Source organism: Electrophorus electricus, chromosome 2 (assembly GCF_013358815.1).
Source record: "Electrophorus electricus isolate fEleEle1 chromosome 2, fEleEle1.pri, whole genome shotgun sequence".
In the NCBI taxonomy this organism is placed as follows: domain Eukaryota; kingdom Metazoa; phylum Chordata; class Actinopteri; order Gymnotiformes; family Gymnotidae; genus Electrophorus; species Electrophorus electricus.
The window spans coordinates 3,509,926-3,531,931 of NC_049536.1; the positions used below are offsets into that span (position 1 = coordinate 3,509,926).

Here is a 22,006-nt window from a genome sequence, read left to right on the forward strand (position 1 = left end):
CATGTCAAAGTTGTCACTACTGTTTTTAGCCACGTACACGACAGCTTTTCAATCGCATCCACGAGAAGGAGAAATTTTATTTACGTTCAAGTGCATTTTTTCCAAAAATAATAAGACAACTTTTTTTTCAACCTAGAATGGCCAGTCATTGTCATTTTGAACTGCCATCAAATATGCCGGAATATGACACTGCTGATATTTTAATGGACAAGATCTCACCTAATGCAGGTGAGAAAATGTCAAAGCTTCATCACATTTGAAGGCCAAGTAATGTCAAACCTTGATGACATTTGAAGGTCAAGATTCTGGACACAGCCTGAGCCTACTTTTGGATTAGCCTTGGAAAAATAAATTGTAGCCTAGGACAAGCCTTAATCTTTTGTGAAAACCTCACCTACAATTAGATCAAGTCCGTTAAATCTCAATTAACTGCAATAATCTCCAAGATTCATGACAGATTGACATGTTATTTTAGTTTCAAATTTGCATTAATGATTACCAATCAATCAAATAAAAAAAACTATCTTATCACACTGCCACACTTTGTGTGTCACATGGTAGTAGCAGAAGTAATTGCATAGCTCATTGTCAGGCCTGATCTGATCATATCATCTGAGAGGGAAATCTCTGGGGAAGCAGGCCTGCTTTGCTCTTTGAGGTGGAGTGACATTATCAGTGTGGCTGGCCCTGAAATAGCATCACTTTCCCCAGCCACTCGCCTGCCACACTGCCACTCAAGGAGGTCCGCAGATTGCGAGGAGATAGAAAGAGACGACTGGGGTCTGAAGGGAGCAGAATGTCCCCCGTGCCCCGGTCACCAGCCTCTACACCATCCCCATCAATGCACAACACTGCGTTTGGCTCCGTGCAAACCGAAAATAACCAAACGTTCCATTACAAAGGTCCCAGTGTCCTGAGCAGAGAAATGAAAAAGAAAGTGAGAGGAAGGCAGAGAGAGAGAGAGAGAGAGAGAGAGAGAGAGAGAGAGAGAGAGAGAGAGAGAAGTGTTGGGGAGTAAGAGAAAGTGATGGATGTTGTTCTATTTGGTTCAGGAAAAGCTGTCAGCTCCATCTAACACAACACGGCCGAGCGTAATGTGGTGCTTTATTTAGCAGGGGTGCAGGGGGATCATCTTGCCACCTCTTTAGGATTCATTTGGGAAGGGATATCAGGCCACCATCTCACATATCCGCAGGTGCAGCAGCTACAGATGAGGTGATGGAATGAGGTCCCTTATCTGAAAAATGGAAAACATGCCACATGAAAGGTGATAATACTTAAGCAGGAAGATTGTGTAAATGGCACTGAGTAAATCAGCATGAGTTCAGATGTTCTGTCTGTACCCAAGCTAGCAGAGAAATAGCACCAATGGCACTTCACATATTTATGTAATCCTCCACAAAAAGTCATGTGGACCCTTGTGAGAGATCATGATCTTCCTAACAGCTCTGGAAAGGCTGTCTGGGCCAAAAAAAAAAAAACCACTAAAATATCAAAGTGACTTTTATTTCTATTGCCTGATTGAAATATGAATCTGCGATCAAAGGTTGGTTCTTCACTGCTTCGCACGGTACCTATCTGATCCGCTATGCTCCCTAGTGGAGTTTGCCTCACAAGGAGCCTTTAAAAGAGACACAAAAGCTAAGTGGTGTAAAGAGTACACAAGAGCTCGCGGTCGCCCGAACACCTAGTGTGTATTCAAATCGATCTCTGCTGTTTAATTAAAGCTTGGAGAGACTGTATAGAGCTTTGAATTATACACCAAACTAAAACACTGCACTTTTCCCCTGTTTGCTTCTTTTTGAAAGCCTGTCAGAAACACAGTCATACAGCTTGCTCGTAAGACAACGCCCTCTTGATTCATTTTACTACCAGGGAATCGAAAGTCAGTCACTGTGATCATTAAAAACAGTGGCATAGTTCAGCTGTGGCTTTTTTGTCTTCTTCATCAGTGTCAAATGTGCAGAAATAGAGGACCTGCATTGTCGAGTTCTTTGAAAGCTTTCATTTGATGTTGCTGGTAGAAGCAAATGATCGAGCCTTCTCCAAAGCAGAAATATAAACAAAGCAATTCGCTGCCAGGCTGTCTGCCCTCTGAGGTTCAGGTGATTGAAACCCAACCACTGAACAGCATCTCTGTAATGAGGTGCTGCCCCCAACACCATCATCTAAGGTGTCTAAATTTAAATCCACATAGGTTGTGACTACAGCTTAAATTGTTTTTAGAAGGAAATCTATGTTGCTTCCTAGCTCATATAAAGAGAGCTAACTGTAATCAATAGTGATAGTAACGAACTGGCCAGAACTTGTCTCAAAGGGAGAATAGTTCAAGTATTTCTCTCCACATGTCTTTGAGGTATGTGGTCCTTTTTTCAATTATCAATTTGAAAAGCACACTAATGGAGGCATATGCGCAAAATTTGTGATCCAAAAGTTTGAAGTTTAACCCAGATTTATAATTACAATTCACTGTTTTTGTGAAAGCTGTTCCTGGGTTGTCAGTACTGTAGTAACCAGGTCTTCAGGCAATATATAATGCATACATTTTTTATAGATCTAACCCGAAACAGTGCAGCCATTAGGCCTTTTGCACAATGCATCTTCTTCCTGACTGTCATGCCCTGAAGGCCTTTCCTCCTAATGTGAATAGCAGCAATGTGTCTTGCATTCACAGCAGGAGTGTGTGTGTGTGTGTGTGTGTGTGTGTGTGTGTGTGTGTGCATGCTTGCGTGCGTGTGTGTGTTTGTGTGTGTGTGTGTGCGTGTGTGTGTGTGCGTGTGTGTGTGTGTGCGTGTGTGTGCGTGTGTGTGTGTATGTGTGTGTGTGCATGCTTGCGTGCGTGTGTGTATGCCTGTGTGTGTGTGTGTGTGTGTGTGTGTGTGTGTGTGTGTGTGTGTGTGTGTGTGTGTGTGTGTGTGTGTGCGTGTGCGTACGTGCGTGTGTGTGTTTGTGCGTGGCTTTGCTTGGCAAGAAATGGCCTATGGCGATGACATCCTCATGACATATTTGATGGGTAAACCCCAGCTTTGATTATGACAGTGATCTGATTCAGTCTAGACATCTCACTGCGCAGGGGTGGTTAATGCTGCCTTACATCAGTTACAGACTGACAGCAATGAATAATTGAGTAAGTATTAAGGCATATATGTGCAATGTTAGCAGGAAAAACAAACAGACATTTTTGACTGACAAGCAACAAAATCATCTATCTAGATCAGCAAGACAAAGCATCACTCTGGCACCATGAAGAAAGACTCAGGTGTTACTACACATACTTATCAACAAAATACTTCACTAATTAAGTAGCTTTAACCAGAGTTTCCATCCTCGTTATTTAAACAATGTTAGGAATATGAGCGGCTGCCAGTTTTTCTTCTATAAACAGAAATGATCTAAGCAAGTATATTAAGTATACATTTAAACCCAAAATAAACAGTTTTATATTTATCTTTCCAGATCTGAATTAGACGTTTTCATGGTTTTGCCATTGAATTCCAAACAAAAAGTCTTCAGCTGAAGTAACCTAGAGGATATGTTCTAATACACTTTATTGTAGCTTAAGGTAAGACCCTAAGCCACATTAACCCCATCTAAACCCCCTTCTAATGCAATCCCAGGTTTACAATCAAGGCCTTGAGATATTCAACAGTGTCACCCAGATCCAATGCATATAGAATCAATGATATCTGTGCAGTGTGCCAGTATTTTACATGTTAAGCTCTCTTTACAGACTCTAGAAAATAGCTGCAGGATAGCTATAGGTTTCAGTTTATCATCACTAAGGGCACCGAGTTGCAAGTACATTGCAGGCAGGTACAAAATTAATGCATTTATAAATATTACCTGCAGAAGATAGTGATGGCAATCACATCAGCATTTCAAGTCAGTTCTGAACCTGTAAAGATGAAATCACTCACATCACTCACACAAATGCAACCAGGGCTTGAAATGAATTCCACAAGCTTGTATGGATGAGAGCTGCATGGAACGCTCACCTGTGTAAGTCTACTGCACCTGGGTCCTGCCTCCTTCCTCCTCAAATCTCTTTCTCTCCTTGTCTGGTCCCTCATTTTCATACACACACACACACACACACACACACACACACACACTCTCTCTCTCTCTCTGTCTCTCTCAGACACATGCACACACTCTTTCTTTCACTCTCTCTTTGAGTCGTGGGGATGAGTTTGTGAGTCCTCAGCTCAGCTCAGCGAGATAGGGGCTCAGCTGCAGAGACTGACATCATCCTTACAGCGGAGCAGGTTTTTCCCTCCCATCTCTCTCTCTCTCTCTCTTTCTCTCTCTCCCACCCTCCCTCCCTGCCTGTGTGCCTCACTGCCTTTTCCACTACCCCCCCCCCATGGAGTAGAAAGCCCTTCTGTTCTGAATGGAATACACAGGGAACAAAATGAGAACTGTGTGTATGTTCTGCAAAAGCGTTTATTTTGCACAACGTACTTCGCATACAAAGTCTTTTTACAAGCCCTAATTATGTTATGGAATACCTTAGTACAGGTGAAGTGGTTCTGAAATTGACTCCGTTGATCGATAATATGAGCCAAAGCCTTAAGAGAGAGTGAATGGTAAGTGCCCAGTGAAGAGCTCTGCTGTCCATGGTTCTGAAAGAGACTGTTAAAGACACGACAGAGCCCATCAAGTACTGGGAGGGTCTCTTACAGATAACAAAAGGAGGATTTTTTAAGTCATGAAGCAGAGACCATACACTCTCATGTTCACAAATGCACACATAAACAGATATACAGACACATACACACAGTCACAGACACGCACATGCACACACACACACACACGTGCACGCACACGCACACACACAATACTCACATATCTCTATCCCCTCTCCCTCCCAGAGGAATTTCCTGTCCTCCATCATTTAGATTTTCATTTATCACTGTAAGGTAACACTGTGGCAGCTGTTATTAAAATAGATTACCCCTGCTAAAATGGTGTAACATGTACAGCAATGAGACACCCACCCACCGACACACACACACACACACACACACACACACACACACATATACACACACATACACTGGACAAGAACCCAACTGGTCCACAAATAAATGTATGCATGTATGCAGTACATAAGCTCATGAACTAACACTGTATTGCTCACACACATATAGATTACACATATGTCTGTTTCACATGCTCCACATTTGCTGAGAGCAAAACAGAAAGCAGTGACAGAGATGGCAGTCAGATAAGCCGATTTTATCAGCGTGTTTATGTTGACAGGAGCAGCGACAGTAGTGGGCGTGACGTTATAAATGGCTCTGCCATAGTGTGACACTCACAGCTATGGATTCCTTTTTTGTTGTCTCTACTAGAGGTTCTCAGGAGGTTGCATTTAGAATTCCTCCTCTTGTTTCCATAGTGACACTTTTTCCTCTTTTGTATAAGTGTGTGTGTGTGTGTGTGTGTGTGTGTGTGTGTGTGTGTCTCTGAGAGAGCAAGAAAGAGAGAGAGAGAAAGAGTATGTGTTTGTGTGTGTGTGTGTGTGTGTGTGTGTGTGTGTGTGTGTATGTGTGTGTGTGAGAGAGAGAGAGACAGACAGACAGTGTTTTAAGTAAATTGCAGCAAGGAACTTAATAGCTGTGTATACAATTAAACATTGTGAATTAACAGACAGCTACTATTATTTTCAATCTTGTACTGTAATCAAATCACTGCATAAAAATTGCATAATCATCAGCACTGGTACATTAGTGAAAAACACAAACATCTTTTCTATTCACTTAGCTCTTCATCCACAAAGGAAAAATCAAATCAAGCACAAACCAATAGATATTACAAAATGATACAATGAAAACACAGTTCCATAAAGATGAATAGGGCCTCTCAGCCTCTGGGAGGAGGTTGCAAAGCAATTACCCAGCTAAAAGTGCATCTCATCTAGATGGGCTATGTGCACTTAATCAATGCCAGTGTAGGGGTGGCTAGCAGAGGAATGTAGTCAGCATAGCCATGCCTAAAGAAGCAACAGCACAAAAGCACAAGCCAGCGCACCATCTTACAGACTGCAACCATAGGACGCGGTCTTTTTGTCCTAGTTAAGTCCATTTACTGATATCAGTCATTGCTGCTATGTACATCAAAATGATGGCGTCTGCCAGGCGACCTCTATGTACTAGAAATTTGGCCCAACAGGTGTCACAGCTCTGGTGAGTAAAAACTGGTGGAACCGAGATGAGTCATCCATGCTGGTGTCTGCCAGCGTGCAGACAGATAAGCCATAATGAGGTCTTTTGTGCCTTGATTAGCTGGCCCTTCACTGTAACAATGCACCAGCATTAGGCTGGAAACTGGCCAGGTAGATTAGCACCATGAATGGTGTGCAATTCAAGAACAGAACCCAGTACGTCACGTATGGGAGCGAGGCAGAGCTGGTGAGTGGTACAGAGGTAGGGTGAGAGAGAGAGAGAGAGAGAGAGAGGAAAATAGAGTTAGAGCCTAGTACATAAGTGATGTGTGTGTAGCAGCTCTGTGAGAAGCAGCTGAAGTGGCGGTGCAGGTGTGTGTCGGGTGCGCTCAGGGAAGAGCATGAGTGTGCGGAAGCACCTCGGGGATTTCACTGGACCGGCACCTGCAGAGATGAGAGAAGGGCAGCTCTCAGCTGCTCATGTGCACACACGGTGTGAAGAGTAGAGGGTCCCAACATTTATACAAGACAATGGCTAAAATCATGGTATTCAGTGAATCTTATAACAAATCATACATTCGTTTGCAGGCTTTTTTTCATCCGTGTGTGTGTGCGCACGTGTGTGTCTATATGTGTCACTGAATTGGTATTACTTTCTTCACTTTTCTATTTTGTCTTCAATCAATCCTTGAGCTGTAACAGTAGCTATTTCTCTGTGTATAATTGGACTGGATGACAGCCACATTTGAAGTCAGCAGATGAAAGCGTCTCTTGACAATGGAGTGTCTGGCCTGTGACATGACTTGAATGAGGAAGAGACTACACACACACGCACACACACACACACACACACACACGCACGCACGCACACACACACACATGCACAACTTCTCAGTCTTATCTTGATTCACATGGAATAAGGTAAATGTGGGAGAACACTGTGGCTCATGTATATTTAATCAATGTTTAAACCCTACAAAGAAAATCTGAACACTTTTTTCCATACCATGAACCAAATGCACTCTACTGATCTCACTGCTGGAATTCTAGTTTTTTTTTACTTTAAGACAGATGTTCAGAAAATATGTTTTTGCGTCATTATTTTTGCAATCTTTCTGCCACTTTTTGCTAGTTCAAAAGAATCTAGAAATACGATCATTATCATAACTGACCTATTCTCTTTTTTTTCTTGTGCTCCTACACACACACACACACACACACACACACACACCACTTCAGTGACCATTTTTGAGCAAAACAACTGCAATCTCATCTTAAAGAGCAAAGAAGCTTTCCAAAAGAACAAAAACAGGTTTTTCTATATTTGCTGTTCGCTTTGTCGCTAAGGTAACCAGCATTACCCAAACATCCCCACTCCACTGCCGGTCGGTCACATTAAAAGCATCATTTTCTCCCATGGGCACACACACACACACACACGCTCCATCCCTATCAGCCATGCCATGGGTAAACATCCTCAGTCCTCTAATTTATAGATTTAGTCAGTGGCGCTGAGGAGAATGAGTGACATTAACACAGCTAAGCTATATTCTAACTGGGCCAATCTTCTATAGGTCCACTTCTCAGCAGACAAACAAATGCCTGTTTATGCAAATGTTGGAATAACATAAATCAATATATTTACTGCATGATAGGATTCTATATTTACAGGTTATTGCTACTAAGCCATGACATGACGTTAAGAAAGACCGAATCTAAATCACCTGTCTGTCTGCCTCCGAAACAATGTTTTGTACAGATTCATGAGTGAATCAGCTGTTGCATTCATACATTTTATATATATATATATATATATATATATATATATATATATATATATATATATATATATATATATATATATATATATATATATATATATATATTAGCTTATATGAAATTTTAGTTTCGTACATCAATTTTAAAATGACATATTGCCTGAATATACCAACATTGGTATTTCTGATAAATGAATGCAAGAAAGTAGAATTCATTTTCTTATTTGATTATGTACACATGCAAGAAAAAAATCTGCATGAATGGCACCTAAAACCTGATCATACAGTATATCGTCTATAACCAAATTATTACAGCAATCAAGGTTGCAGAATAAAGAAAATATGTGAAGTTTTAAATATTGTAAATAATCTTATCTGGTTTACTTTAATCAAGCACGTTCTATAGCTGCTGCTGCTGCAATAAGTCCTGTACAGTAGTTAAAAGGCATGTCAGTGTATTCTTCTCCACAAAACTGTTGCAGTTATGTAATACTGTGTGTCTTGCTGGGAACAGCCTGTATTAGATGATGCCACAGCATTTTGATGGGGATGAGGGCAGGGCTGAAGTTCCTCTGTTTCTGCCAATTTGTAGATGTGCTCCTGTATTCGAGGTTGTTGTCATGCTGCATGACCCAGACTCTTTTGACTTTTAGATCACAGGCACACCCTCGGACCTCCCACAGTAAGTACCTCATACTGCTTGGAATTGATTGGTCTCTCAAGAGCCACAAAACACTGCTTTATTTCCACCAATGTGCTTCCCAGTTATAATGAGGTTTTGATCCTTGGTGATATGCACTATTTGATATCTGTAAGCAGTGTTTATGCAGGGTGTATAATGCTAATATGTACATTTACCAAAAATCTGAACATTTGTCTCAGCTGCCACTGATGTTGAACATCTAGGTGGACTTTCGCAAACATTAGATGGGCATTGTTAGGTTCGGTTCGGTTCAGTTCTCTTCTCTTCTCGTCTTCCTCTATGGTACCATTCTGGTGAATGCTACTCTAGCTCTGGGCTTTTCTTCTGAGTTACTCATGTACATAGATGGCATGTCTGAGATCTCTGTCTGTCATGCTAGGAACCTTTTTCACTTGATTCCACAACATAGTCATCTACTCCTATAAGCAGAGTAGCAACTACTGGGTTATTGCACTGGCAAATTTGCTCCCTGACCATGCAATAAGAAAGGCCAAAGTCACTATAAATTCTTTTCTAATACCATTAAGTCTTGAACAGCTTCTTCTAGGTTCCACTGAAACCTCTTTTGTTGGGTCATATTCTACATAACAGAATGCTGTTTTGAATAGCAAGGAACCAATCTTTTATACACCAGGATAGTTTAAACCCTGAAATGACTGCAACATCTCCAGGAGAAAAATGACCCTCTTTTAATTACATTCTTTTGATGTGTGTTATTTTGTTATTTTTTTAAATGTGTGTTTTGTTTTTGTTAAATAAGTATTTAAGACTTCAAATGTCTTGAATTATTATTATTGTTGTTGTTGTTTGTTATTATTATTATTGCCATTATCCAATAACAAATATTTTTAAACATAATATTTTGCTCATCCTAACATGACAATCAGTTGGTGCAAATATTGGCTCACGTAAATTCATATTCGATGCATGTCTTAATAAATAAAACCACAATTTCCAATGGAATGTCAAACGACAGCCATTCTGTCGTACAGCTACGTTTGTGCACCCCTGCACACCAACATTTGATTGCAGACGATGCAGGCAACACAACAGCACAAGGTGAGGATGAGCTGATCCAATTTACACGATTCCACAACACTACTGCCCGGCCAGAGAGACAGAGAGATACAGACCGAGACAGAGAGAGAGAAAGTGTCTAACAAAGAAACAGAGAGAGAGAGAGAGAGAGAGAGAGAGAGAGAGAGAGAGCGCATGAGGAGGAAACAGCCTGACTTACTCAGGATCTGATGATTATCCCTCTGTTGCCTGGGGGCTGGATGGCCCTTGGCTCTGTGTTTGTGTGTAAGCAGTAGGATGTAAATTTGCTGGCCAGCATGGCGTAAGGCAGTTCGGGAGTTGAGGAGCACTGGTCTGATGCAGTGAGTGTGATGGATGGGGTAATAACAGGCTGGCTGTCCTGCCTGCTGCCTGGGATGAATCTGTTCCGCATCACCCATCTGAGACGGCTTGGCGTAACAGGAAGAGGCACAGGTGAGCACCTTACCAAGGCGCATGTGCACATGCACATGCATATGCACGCCCTCACGCAGATAAATGCCTCCTTAGTCATGACTTCCCCTAAGCCTCCAAGCTAAACGGACAAACAAAGTAACAAGGTTCAAAGCAGGAACGCCACCAGCAAGAACACACTCATCAATTATTCCGGTTAGCTAAGAATCAGGGGCTCCTCGGAGTACAGAGTAGTGGGTGGGAATGAGCTCTCTTGTTGTGACAGGCTGTTTAATTCAGCTTGAACATTAATCCTGTTTGACAACAGTCACCACTTTAAACTCATGACATGAATGCATATAAGGGGAAGCATAATCTCTCTCAAGTTTCAGCCACATCACCATCATCACCAGCACTGTGGAGGAAGCTGCATTCACCATGTCGACATTTGGGATAATAAACAAAAATGTAATGCTTAAGAATATCTATAAGAACTGGACACTAATTGCGCAACATGTCCACAATGTATTTTCTCTCAGCTCATAAACCAGTACCAAAATGTAACGCTACTACAGCGCACCTGCTGGGGCAGGTAGAATAAGCTACTGGCAATTCCAACATCATGCTTTCAATTCCCAGCAAGCAGATGTACTGTCATGCTGATAAATATATAAGTTGCACTAGATAAGAGTGCCTGTCAAATGGTGTAAATGTAATGATAGCATACAGATATTTCTATAGAGTATTTTTACTGCCTACCCTATATTGCTAGTGTTTCTTTCTACAGCCCTTCCAGCATTACTCAGAACTTCCAGAAAGTCTTCTCATTACTGGCCAGGAGAGTTGGGGTCTACCTTTAGCTGCTCGGAGGGGAAGAAAAGCATAGCTCATTAGTGTCTGAACATTTAGTCTTCCTCCACTAACAAGGTCAAGATTTGGATGAGAAGAGAGAGCGAGACAGAACATTTGACAGTTTGAGTTGAGAGTGCTTCTGTGTTTTAGTTATATGGCTGCTGTGAGTCTAGCTATAATCAATTTTTGAACATTTGTCGTTTCTACCCTCTCTCTGCCCACCAGAGGCAATGAGAGTAGGGATTGGTTTCAGGGCGTGTGTGTGTGGGGGAAGGAGCGAATGGGTGTTATCAGACCTGCAGGCTCCTGAGTGCCATCCCCAGATTACAGCACTGGACCGAGTTTGATTGACAGAGTCTGGCCTAAGCTGGCCTCAGGGGACCGGTAGGATTTGCACTGACTGCACAGGCTTCTATTAGCCTTACCGTTCGCTCGCGCCAGGACCCGAGCGCACAGAGCAGCGAGAAAGCCCATCTCTGCATAATTGAATGGATCACCCTCTATCTGCCTGTGGCTGCCTTTCTCTGTGTTTTTCTCCTCTCGTTGGCAGGAAGGGCCAGCCATTGTTCCCAGTAAAGGTTAACGAGGGATGTGTGAGAGAGTTTATCCACGAAGCCTCGTTTATATGATAATCGAGGAAACGCTACCGGGGAGTTTACAGTACTCCAAAACTCATTTGTTTATTAAACGCAAGCCCCGCTAAGATGAAGGGCAGAGAGAAGCTGAAATAAATGTGGCCACAGGCCTTCATCACTGACGTGTCGCACCATCTTACAACAAAACAGGAAAACTTAGTATCAATATAGCTGTCAATGCAGACAAACATTTATGTAGCGCGGCTGATCCGTGCACAAAGTTGCTGTTGCTCATATGCCAGCATACCTCAATTCTAACCCAGTGGAATTTTTTCTTTTTTGCTGTTTTAAAGCCAAATGGTATCTAGATTGCGGTCATGCCTCATTTTGCCTGTAACATGTAACCCACTTATACCAAGTGTAGGAGCTGTAAAACAAAACGGTTCCTGTAAAAGTTAGTCGACATTTCCTCATTAGTTTAAACATGTTCGTCATTACCTTTTGAGGTGTATCCAGCTATTAATGCTGGATAATAAGGGGGTTGGGGGGGAGCCTATTATGGATTAGGTGTAACTGAACTGGAGATTATAATGTATTTTTGCTGAACCTGTTATTAATGGCAAAAAGATGGAATGGACTCATATGGAATATAATGTCCCCTTACCTGATGCTAGACTAATCTTCAGTAATGTCCGTTATATCAGTAATCTCTCCTCCACATATAAAGATGGCCCCTAAATCCAATACAAGCACTGAATTTAATTTCATACGGTAAATTTAATTAGGCCTCCAACCTTTGAGGAATGATACAATGCCACAGATTAAATCAGGAAATTTTCGAAGTGTGCATAGTTAATTCCATGGAGGAGAGAGCATATCGTTCTAAAAGATGACGTGGTTATCGGAATATGGGAGAACAGTGCTCTCTGCTGGACTGCAACGGGAATATTGAGAAACGCAGGTTTGCGTATAAACTGAAAAAATAAAATTTGGACACACTTGCCACAGTCTAAACCAGCAGGCTATTTGAACTGTATTAGTCATTAACCACTTTAACAAGAACAATAGTGGTAGTTAAACTAAAATTACCAAATATAAGAGGAAATAAACTTACTTTGTATTTGGTTATAATTGCTTCACCACTAAAAACAGTATAAGGGTTAACTTAATCAACAGGGGGACAGACTGATTTGGGATCCATAACATTTCATTATGGGATTAGAAACATGATCTCACTTACACACGCACAGCACACAAGTCACTTACACAGAGAGTGCCTCTTTCAACTCTATTAAAGTGACAAATCATTTCAACAAACAAAGTGAAGCACAATTTACAAAATACACATCTTTCAGTATCACAACTGTACAAAGGTTGTTAAAATACACTCCAGGTATACGTGAACAATTTAAGAACTTCTGCTATTGGCACGCTCAAAACAAGAGAAGAAAGAGAGTGCGAGCTCAAACATTGCCAAAGACACTCTACTGCTAATTTGATTAGAGTGATATTGTCACCTTATTTTAAAGGGAGATTGGTAACAAAACATCTTAAAATACCCTTTACCTGGATTAACATTGCATAACAACAAGTATCCTGATTCTTGTTTGTCATCCTCCTTAAGATGTAGCACAAGCAATAAATCAGAGCATTTCACTCACAATGGGTATAATAATAATCATTAAAAAAAAAGAAGAAGCAATGATTAAAGACTTAAGAAACAAACAAAAAAAAAAAGACGCGTTTGTTTTGTTTCGTCCCCTATGAAATGTCATCATTTGTAAGGTAAGTATTGCAATTCTTTTTCACATTAGAATCAGTCCAGAATCAAATGAACGACGAAAGGCAGTCGGGCAGAATAATTTCTGGAAAGACTCTAGAAAAAGCCACACCACACTGGACCCTTCACCCATTCCACCATACTACTGCTCAGTCTCAAACAAACACGCAGCTGATGGCAGAAACAATAGGCAGACAGAGCTGCTGAGAACCGTGCCTCTTCCTAACGCCAGTGTACATTGCTCTGGCAGCAATTTAAGACAAGGCATTTGGTTGGTCTGTTTGTCTTTCTTCCCCCTACGTTTACATTTGCATCAGTAGACAGATATTCATAATTCATTACAAGTGGTTGGTTGCCTATATTTTCTCCCCTTAAATTACCCTTCTCAGAATGAAAAGAAAAGAACCGATACAATGGCTGTTTGCCGGGGCACGGGAGGGAAAATCTTATTAATACCTTACAGAACAGAAATTACCTCTACTTCCAGGTGAAGAACACTATAAGGCCTCTAAAGGTCTTAAATTTCATTACAAATGATATAACCTCAATCTTTAATAGAAAGACCAAGATGCCAATTATTTCAATTGATTTTTACTCTACCCTTTTGCCCTTCGCTGCAGACATTACTGTCAGTCTCAGATCAATATGAAAACCAGATCCGCAAATTAACCAGAACACTGTGGAAAAACATGACGTTTCCATGTTAAGGACACACTACATGGAAATATGCAACCGCTGGTAAGAGGGAGCGTGTAAGATGGTATTTTAACGTTTCTTTGTGCTTCCTAGGAACTTGCGGCAAAAAAAAGGCATGCAAATTAAAAAAAGGGCCAAGAGATCACCAACCATACACATGAAAGGGTTAGAAGTGAACTTGTAAATGGACTAGAATGGAAATTTACATGCAGGTCAATATAAATACGTGACATCCCTAAACAGGTACTTTAAATCTTCAGTTGCACAGTAGAGGAGATATCAAAACTTGCCCCAAACAGTGTTGGTCCTACATTAGGGTGTTATCTAGCACCTGATATCTTCCTTTATGCATTATACAGCCCGTCAGCTTTCATTGAACAGTTCTAAGATACATTAAAGTACAGTTTTAAAAAGGGGGATAAGGAACAAGACCGTCTGTAAAACCATCATTAGACGGACATGTAGAAAACTGCCACATTTCCTTGCTACCGTTATACGTTACAGTTTAATTCCCATCAGCCAAACAAAGTTGTATTCTTTCGTTAATAAAAGCTTTGAAACTAGGTGCATCTGGAAAATTCAGGCCCACACACACACACATTTTAGAGAAAAGTCTACCAATAAAATAAAATCAGAGGTTCCCACAGTATAAGTTAATGTAGGACCAACACTCTGGAGCAACTGGCACTAGACAAGGGGGGGGGAAAGCTTATTCGTTTGTAAGAAAGAAAATGAAGAAAAAAATAGGGCTAATAATTTAGTGTAATGTACAAAATGCAGTTCTTTAATTTCAGCTGTTCGACGTCGATACTGAAATGGAGGCATGATTCACATTAATACACATTTCGTCTTGGACTTCTTTTTCTTCTTCTTGCCCTCCTTGCTCATCTTCTCCTTGTGCTTTCGGATTTCCCGGACTAACGTATAAAAGGCATCATCGACACCCTTAAAAACAAAGAAAATAACGTAAACATACATGTGGCAGACACGGAATCATCTAGTGTTGGCACCAATCTCACTGAGAGAATAATAAAGACAACTGTGGCACTAGAGGAGGCATTCCTCTCAGTGCAAGGAAACTGCCCATCAACGCTGATATAGAAGCAGCTTCCCTACATAACTCAACCTTCACTACTAAAATGTGAATGAGCAGCACTCATATCAGACCAGCTCACTAGGCACATTCTACCCGGCCCAGCCCAGCCGATCGGCTGAAGCGTGGTGTGACACGGCAGCGGCCAGTGGCCAATGTAGCCCAGGGTGGGTTGAGAGAGTGCCTGCTCAGCCCAAACTTACCCCTCTCACATCACAATACATTTTTTAAGCTTGATGCAGCGTGGTGTCTTTTCTTCTTTGCTGAGTTTTTTCAGCCGGTACTGCCTGATCTCCCGGACCAGTGTGTAAAAGGCATCCTCCACTCTCTGTAGTGCAAAACACAACTCCCTTCAACGTTAGGGGTCGCATGGGCTCTGTTACAGAAGGACAGTGCAGTGCACATGGCAGAACTGACTGGTTTATCTATGTTCCAGTAAGAAAAATGCTGTTAGCAAAGGGAATTATCTATAGTGTCTGTTGTAATTTTGTTTTATTTCCAGGGTAAGCTAGAAGTAAAAGAGGCTTAAATATTTCCACTTCTTGAGAAGTAAATTAAAGTCACTGAAAAACCCATTTAAACAACTGAGCTGTGTTTCTGCTGAGCAATAGACAAATTCATCTTAATGGCTGAAACTTTAGGTACATCATGGATAACTCATGCATATCCAAATGGTGAGCACATTTTCAAGCAGGTTTACACACAAGCAGAACACAGACCAAGACCAAATTAATTGGGATAATCATAAGTTGGGCTAAGGAGGCAGCAGAGGGCATTTTTGGAGACAATTTGAGACTAGCACATGCAGCCTTGACCAAGAGCAGAGAGGCTGGAAGCAACTGAATCAGTAGTTTGTATGATGTCCCCAGCACCATAAGGAGTTGTGATTTGAGCACTGCAGAGACACACAGAGAGGGCCTGTCACAAAGGCACATCAGACTCCCCAACACAGCAGTGCACCTCTGCACCACCTTCCCTGCCTAAATCCACTTACTGATTAGCACTTTTACAAGAACGTTCCACACCGTACGGTTTTCTCATTAGATGATCAAATTCCAGACAGGGGTACTCAAAGAGGGCCTAAGTGTCTAAAAGTATTCAGTCCCCACACAATACTTCCCAATTTCACCAGTGAGCTATCTTAACAGAAGCAAATAGAACTCTTGAAATCAGGTGTTGAGTCTCAAAATGAAAAACATGAATCATTTATGAAGGAAAAGCATAAAGACTGGAGCAAACATGTTATTTTAAACATGTGCAAGCACCGAGGTCCATGTAGGGAGAGCAGCGATTCCAGCGCGAGTTGCCGTGGCCTCAGGCACGGCGACATGCCCCCAAAAGAACTGATTCCTTCCATTTTTATGCGCTTTGAGACTGAAAAAAAAAATGTCTAGACTATAAATAGGAGGAAATATGAAGGAATATAAAGTGCATGACTGGAACAAACACTTATAGACTTTACAGCCCTCAGGGGAGTCAGCTGAGTATCCCTGCTGTTATAAATGCAAAGAAGAGAACAGACACGGCCATACCAAAGATTCCCATTGAAAGAATGCGCTGAAAAAAATCAGTGTTCGACTCTGCGCCACATTAAGAGTCCAACCAGCCAGCGTCCAAACACACATATGTAAGCCACACGTGAAATCAATCAGTTATTAATCACCGTCTTCTGCAGAAATATTCATTGCATATAACATTTTAAACGCTTAAAATGTTTATATCAACGTTTAAAATTGACAGGGATAGCCGCTGTACAGGAAATCAACATTCACTCGTCAGCCTAATATTGTGAAGGTCTCCTTTGTGCCACAAAACCAGCTCTGATCCATCGTGACACAGAATCCACAAGACCCCTGAAGGTGTCCTGAGGTTTCTGCTATCAAGATGTTAAGTCCTTTACATTTACTGCTGACCAGTGTAGTGTGTGTATAATATATTGTGGTTACACACACACACACACACACACACACACACACACACACACACACACACACACACACACACACACACACACACACACACACACACACACACACACACACACACACACACACACACACACACACACACGTGGGATTTATACAGCGCCTGAAAGTTTCTTAGTCCTTCTCAATTCATCAGAACAATATAAACATTTTAAGTCGGTTAAAATCTTAAAATGGTGCATGATTCTGCATCACCACCATTAATTCCAAATGCTAAGAATGTAAAGGCTTAATCGACCAACTACAGCTGCAAAGTTAAAAAGATCAAGTCAAGTATTTATCATGGTCTGTAATTAACCAAGATGTGGATGTTCCAGTAATTATGCCTGTTACTGTCAGACCAGTAAAAAAAAAAAAAAAAACAGATAAAGTTATTTGTCAGAATACTCAACAGGAAGATATGGCATTTCCAAGATCCCCAGGAATTCGAACTCTCCCACTGCAGCTCTAATATAAGTCCTAAAACCTCCTACATGTAAGATGTTCAAGCTTAATATCCATCATAAACAATGAAGAAACGCAAACTTTGAGGCATTCAGACTATTCTAAGAGCATTCCAGTCACAGGAGATGTACAGAAGTGCATCCTCTGTAACGCCCCTGTAGAAACAGGAGCCATTCGATGTCAAATCTGTCCATTATTTTAGATAATTTTAGATAATCCTAACTAGTGTGTCTGTCATGCAAGACTCCAGGCTTATGTTTGAAATAATATTTACTTTGCAGGTCTGCAGACAAATTTATTTCAATATAAATAACTGATATGATTAATATAATAAAATGTAATGCCACACCTGACTAGTTCTAGTTCTGAATGATCCTCAGTCTCCTCACATCCTGTGTTAAACAGCAGTGCTGAGAAATACCTCAGTTCAGTTTCAATCTCACAGTTCAAAAAATGAATTAAGCAAAAGGCTACTGCAAAATTAGCACTTTTTTATTGTTTCAGTAAACGACCCTTTGCAGATATCGTCCCACTGCAAGGCATTGTGCAGACATCAGTGCAAGGCAGTGCCGCAGTTCTGTGTACCTGTCTCGTCTTTGCCGACGTTTCGATGAAGGGGATTCCATAGCTGCGTGCGAGATCCTGAGCCTGCTTGGTGTCTACTGTACGGGACGGCAGGTCACACTTATTCCCCACAAGCACCATGGGAACATCCTCAGAATCCTTCACTCTCTTAATCTGTTCTCTGCCACACACACACACACACACACACACACACACACACACACACACACACACACACACACACACACACACACACACACACACACACACACACACACACACACACAATAATAAATAACACATTAGGAGGCTAAATAAGGGGGTTGCCCAGAGAGAGAAGCTGCTAATCAGTTTTCTCCTATTAGCCAGTAGAGAGAGGGGTCATGGGAAAGCAGATGAATGTGTCTGCATGTGGTCCAGCATTCTATTGTTCCCCAACTCTCCTCACCTGTAGTGGTGAATGTCCTCGAAGGACTTGGTGTTATTGATGGCGAAGACACAGAGGAAGCCCTCCCCCGTCCTCATGTACTGGTCTCTCATGGCGCTGTACTCCTCCTGACCTGCTGTGTCCAGGATGTCCAGCAGACATGTCTCCCCGTCAATCACCACCTGCTTCCTGTACGAGTCCTACAGGTGTGTGCAGATTGAGATTCAATTAAAACACAGCAACAGCCATTTCACCACAAGTCCATCACACTCATCAACATCACTTCTGACATGTCACTTATCCCCACCCTAACTGAAAATAACAATGAAAAATGTGCCCTATTCATAACACGCCAACACTCACCCATGTGTGCACGTGAACAGCATCTCACACAAATATACCCAAGACACGGTATATAGCAGCCATACATTCACAATAAAGAAATGGCTATAAAGATTCATCTGAGGTTGTTGGACTTCTAAGGCTCATATGATAATGCAGAACGATTTAATCTCAATTATTTAATCTACATTTATTGCAGACACGTGTGCTGTTACATAGTTAGGTGTAGATCAGGAAGTTAACAACCTGAAACCAGAAAAACCAGCTCACACTGTGCTTTTAAACACTACTACTTTTTCATCTGGAAAGTGGCACGTGGACGGGTTTCACGCCTTTGCTCAAGAGAGGGAAAGAGGGCATGGAAAAGGTCCGTCTTCCCAAGATCCACGCGCACTGTACCTCTATGGTGGGGTCGTATTCGTCCACAAAGTGGTTCTGGATGAGCTGGATGGTGAGTGCACTCTTCCCCACACCACCAGCGCCCACCACCACCAACTTATACTCGGTCATCCTTCACCTGAGGCAAACAAACAACAGAAAACTAGTCAGCAATGTCAGTAATGCTAGTATAACGCAATCTCACTTGTCTGCTTCCAGCCCAAGCCTATTACACAAGTTATTACCAGTGGTTGGCAAGAGACCGTTGTGCTCACTCTAAAGATAAGCTACAGCGATTGTCTCTAACTAGATCTCTCTTTTGTCTTATCTATCACACACTAATAATATGCTGAGCTGAGCAGGATGAGAACACTTAGCCTACATTTCTACAGCAGGCATGGAAGTGTCCATGGGATGGCTTCAGCAATCAGCATTACAGTACTTTAATTTAAATCTATTAGTAATGAAGACTTTGCTCTGTGAGTGATTTTTACTGAATTTTTACTATTTGTGATTCACTCCAGTACAAACAAAAGGCTGGAGTTAAGAACTACTCACACCACACTGTAGGACAACTGGCTGTCTTTACAGCTGGGCTGGTACTGTGCTCAGACTGTAAGTTAAGGGAAAAGGGGACTATGTGATGGGCTAGTATCATGTATGCAAATAAAGAACATTCTTGGACTGCAAATGGTTATATATACTTTTAACTATCTTAACACCACTCATCGTGTAATTTCCTTCACCAGTAAAACTAATCTGTATGTGAGAAGCCATCCTGTCCATACATAAACATTTTGCAAGTCAACAGAAAGTGGGATACATACTTTGTAACGGAGAACTTCATGGCAAACATGCCACAGAACTGTGAAAGTAGTTTTTAAAAAGAGACTTTGCTCACAGAATCCTGTAGCTCACGATTCAAAGTCGTTGAACACAACTTCGGAAACACTTTGCAGGCCTCCACGGGTCATTACGAACTTGTGCATAACAGCGCCACAAAAACTACACAAAATGCTCCAAAAACGCATTCGCAAATAATGCATTTCAAGTCGTCGCGATTAATTTCTCTAATTTTCTGGCCTTTTCGCGGTCTAAAACGACCGATTACATCGACAGCAAACCCAGGACAACTGCTATCCCTGGGTATGGACAGGGCTGGTTTTGCGCTTGGAGTCACCGCCATACCGCATAGGTCTGCATTGCAGGGCCCAACATGACTGGGGCGTTCTTCACCACTATTTAGGTATCTCCGGGAAAAAGAAATAAAACAGCTCACTGGTCTTCAGATTATCGAAAGCAACCAGTGGCGCTGAAGACACCAGTTCCCACATTTGAGACCATTTCTGTAAAAACTACCTGCCCTTTTTTTGTTACCTTTGGCGTTTTAAGTTCCGCGTCCAAGCCACGAAATGGCCAAGTCAACTCAAGCGTAGTCTACAGGCCCCTTAGACCCGACCTAGCCATTTTTCCCCGTTTAAACTGGACCCACAGTTTTACAGTTGCAGTTCCACTCGTGATTTAAGAACCCCCGATCTCTCCGCGATGGGTCGTTTCTTTTATCCCTCTCTCCTCGGCCTCGACGGAGGTGGGTCTTCACATAAACATGGGCGACGCGGTGCGGTATTGCGAAGAACACTTACCCGGGGAACAGTGCAAAGGTTTTCAGAGGGTTTCGGCACTTCGCAGTAGCTGGACGATGTCTAAATACACGACTCTGTTGACCTCCTTTCGGACATCAGCTTGCATCTTTCATTATGATCGGTGAGTACAGGCGACTGTGGATATAACCACTCCAGATCCCTTAAATGAGAGTTGATGAGCAATGGGGGTTTGTCAATTTAGGAGTCGGTAATATATATATATTTTTTTAAAGGTTGCTAGTGTTATATACTACAGTAGGCTAATTACAATGATTTGACTCCTATAAGATAACCTAAATGCTCTGTATTGTGGCCGGCTTCTGCTCAGCTCCATTGAAAGCGGCGGGGCGCTGACTGCAACTCTGTTTAAATAGGCCCTAAATATAACTGGAACGGGTTAGGGAGACGTCAGCCCCATGGAGTGATGTGATTGGGTAATTTCTCCGTCAGTCATAAGTGCGCGAAGACGTACGCGACTTACAATGGACGAATCAGCGATATTCATGAAGAAACAAGGCTCCGCCTACGTGTTTATTAGCTGGACCGATGATGTCCGAATTTTTTAAAAATTACTAGACTGGCTATTTCCAGTTGCGCAAACTATGGAAAGAACACCACTTTACAGAAGTGCGGAAGCATGGAAGTAAATTCTGCTATGAACTGTGAACTGTGAACTCGTCTTTCGTTTTGTTAAACTTTAAAAAGGAAAGATAAACACGCACATATACACACACAATCTTTCCCTCATACACTATTTATTAATAAATATTCTCTATTCTATGTTTGTTTGATTGTTTTTGTTGTGTTCTTTCTTTTTATTTCCTCATTTGTCTGCTGTTCACACGTCATCAACAATGAAGTGGCTAAATATATCAATATAACGGATATATATATCACATACATAGTCATACACAGTGTAACTTCGCAGTAAAATGGTTTGAGAGTGCTCTGTCCAACTGAGGGGGGAAAAAAGCAGGGGTGCATAGGGAAATATATATATATATATATATATATATATATATATATATATATATATATACAAAAATATATTAACAATGTATGTAATAATATATAATATATATAATAGTATATAATAATATATTAACAATGTATGTACAATATATGTATAAT

At 41.5% G+C, this 22,006-nt stretch overlaps 1 protein-coding gene and 1 long non-coding RNA gene across 3 annotated transcripts; both read right to left on the bottom strand.

Annotated features, from left to right (window-relative positions):
- Positions 1-1,120: 1,120 nt before the first annotated feature.
- Positions 1,121-4,088, bottom strand: LOC113588516. The gene is made up of 3 exons (XR_003411858.2): positions 3,996-4,088; positions 3,844-3,895; positions 1,121-1,237 (listed from the first exon to the last, which is right to left on the bottom strand). It is a non-coding gene; the product is annotated as an uncharacterized LOC113588516 (long non-coding RNA).
- An 8,545-nt stretch (positions 4,089-12,633) lies between these two features.
- Positions 12,634-21,217, bottom strand: kras (v-Ki-ras2 Kirsten rat sarcoma viral oncogene homolog). Of its 2 annotated transcripts, XM_035523621.1 has the most exons (6): positions 20,876-21,217; positions 19,254-19,371; positions 18,534-18,712; positions 18,107-18,266; positions 15,296-15,420; positions 14,860-14,944 (listed from the first exon to the last, which is right to left on the bottom strand). In XM_035523621.1, the coding sequence occupies exons 2-5, from the start codon at positions 19,362-19,364 to the stop codon at positions 15,301-15,303; spliced, it is 570 nt and encodes a 189-aa protein (XP_035379514.1). In that variant the 5' UTR covers positions 19,365-19,371; positions 20,876-21,217; the 3' UTR covers positions 14,860-14,944; positions 15,296-15,300. The 2 variants fall into 2 exon arrangements, with proteins under 2 accessions (XP_026883538.1, XP_035379514.1); XM_027027737.2 differs by lacking the exon at positions 15,296-15,420 and having other exon boundaries at positions 12,634-14,944.
- Positions 21,218-22,006: the final 789 nt, after the last annotated feature.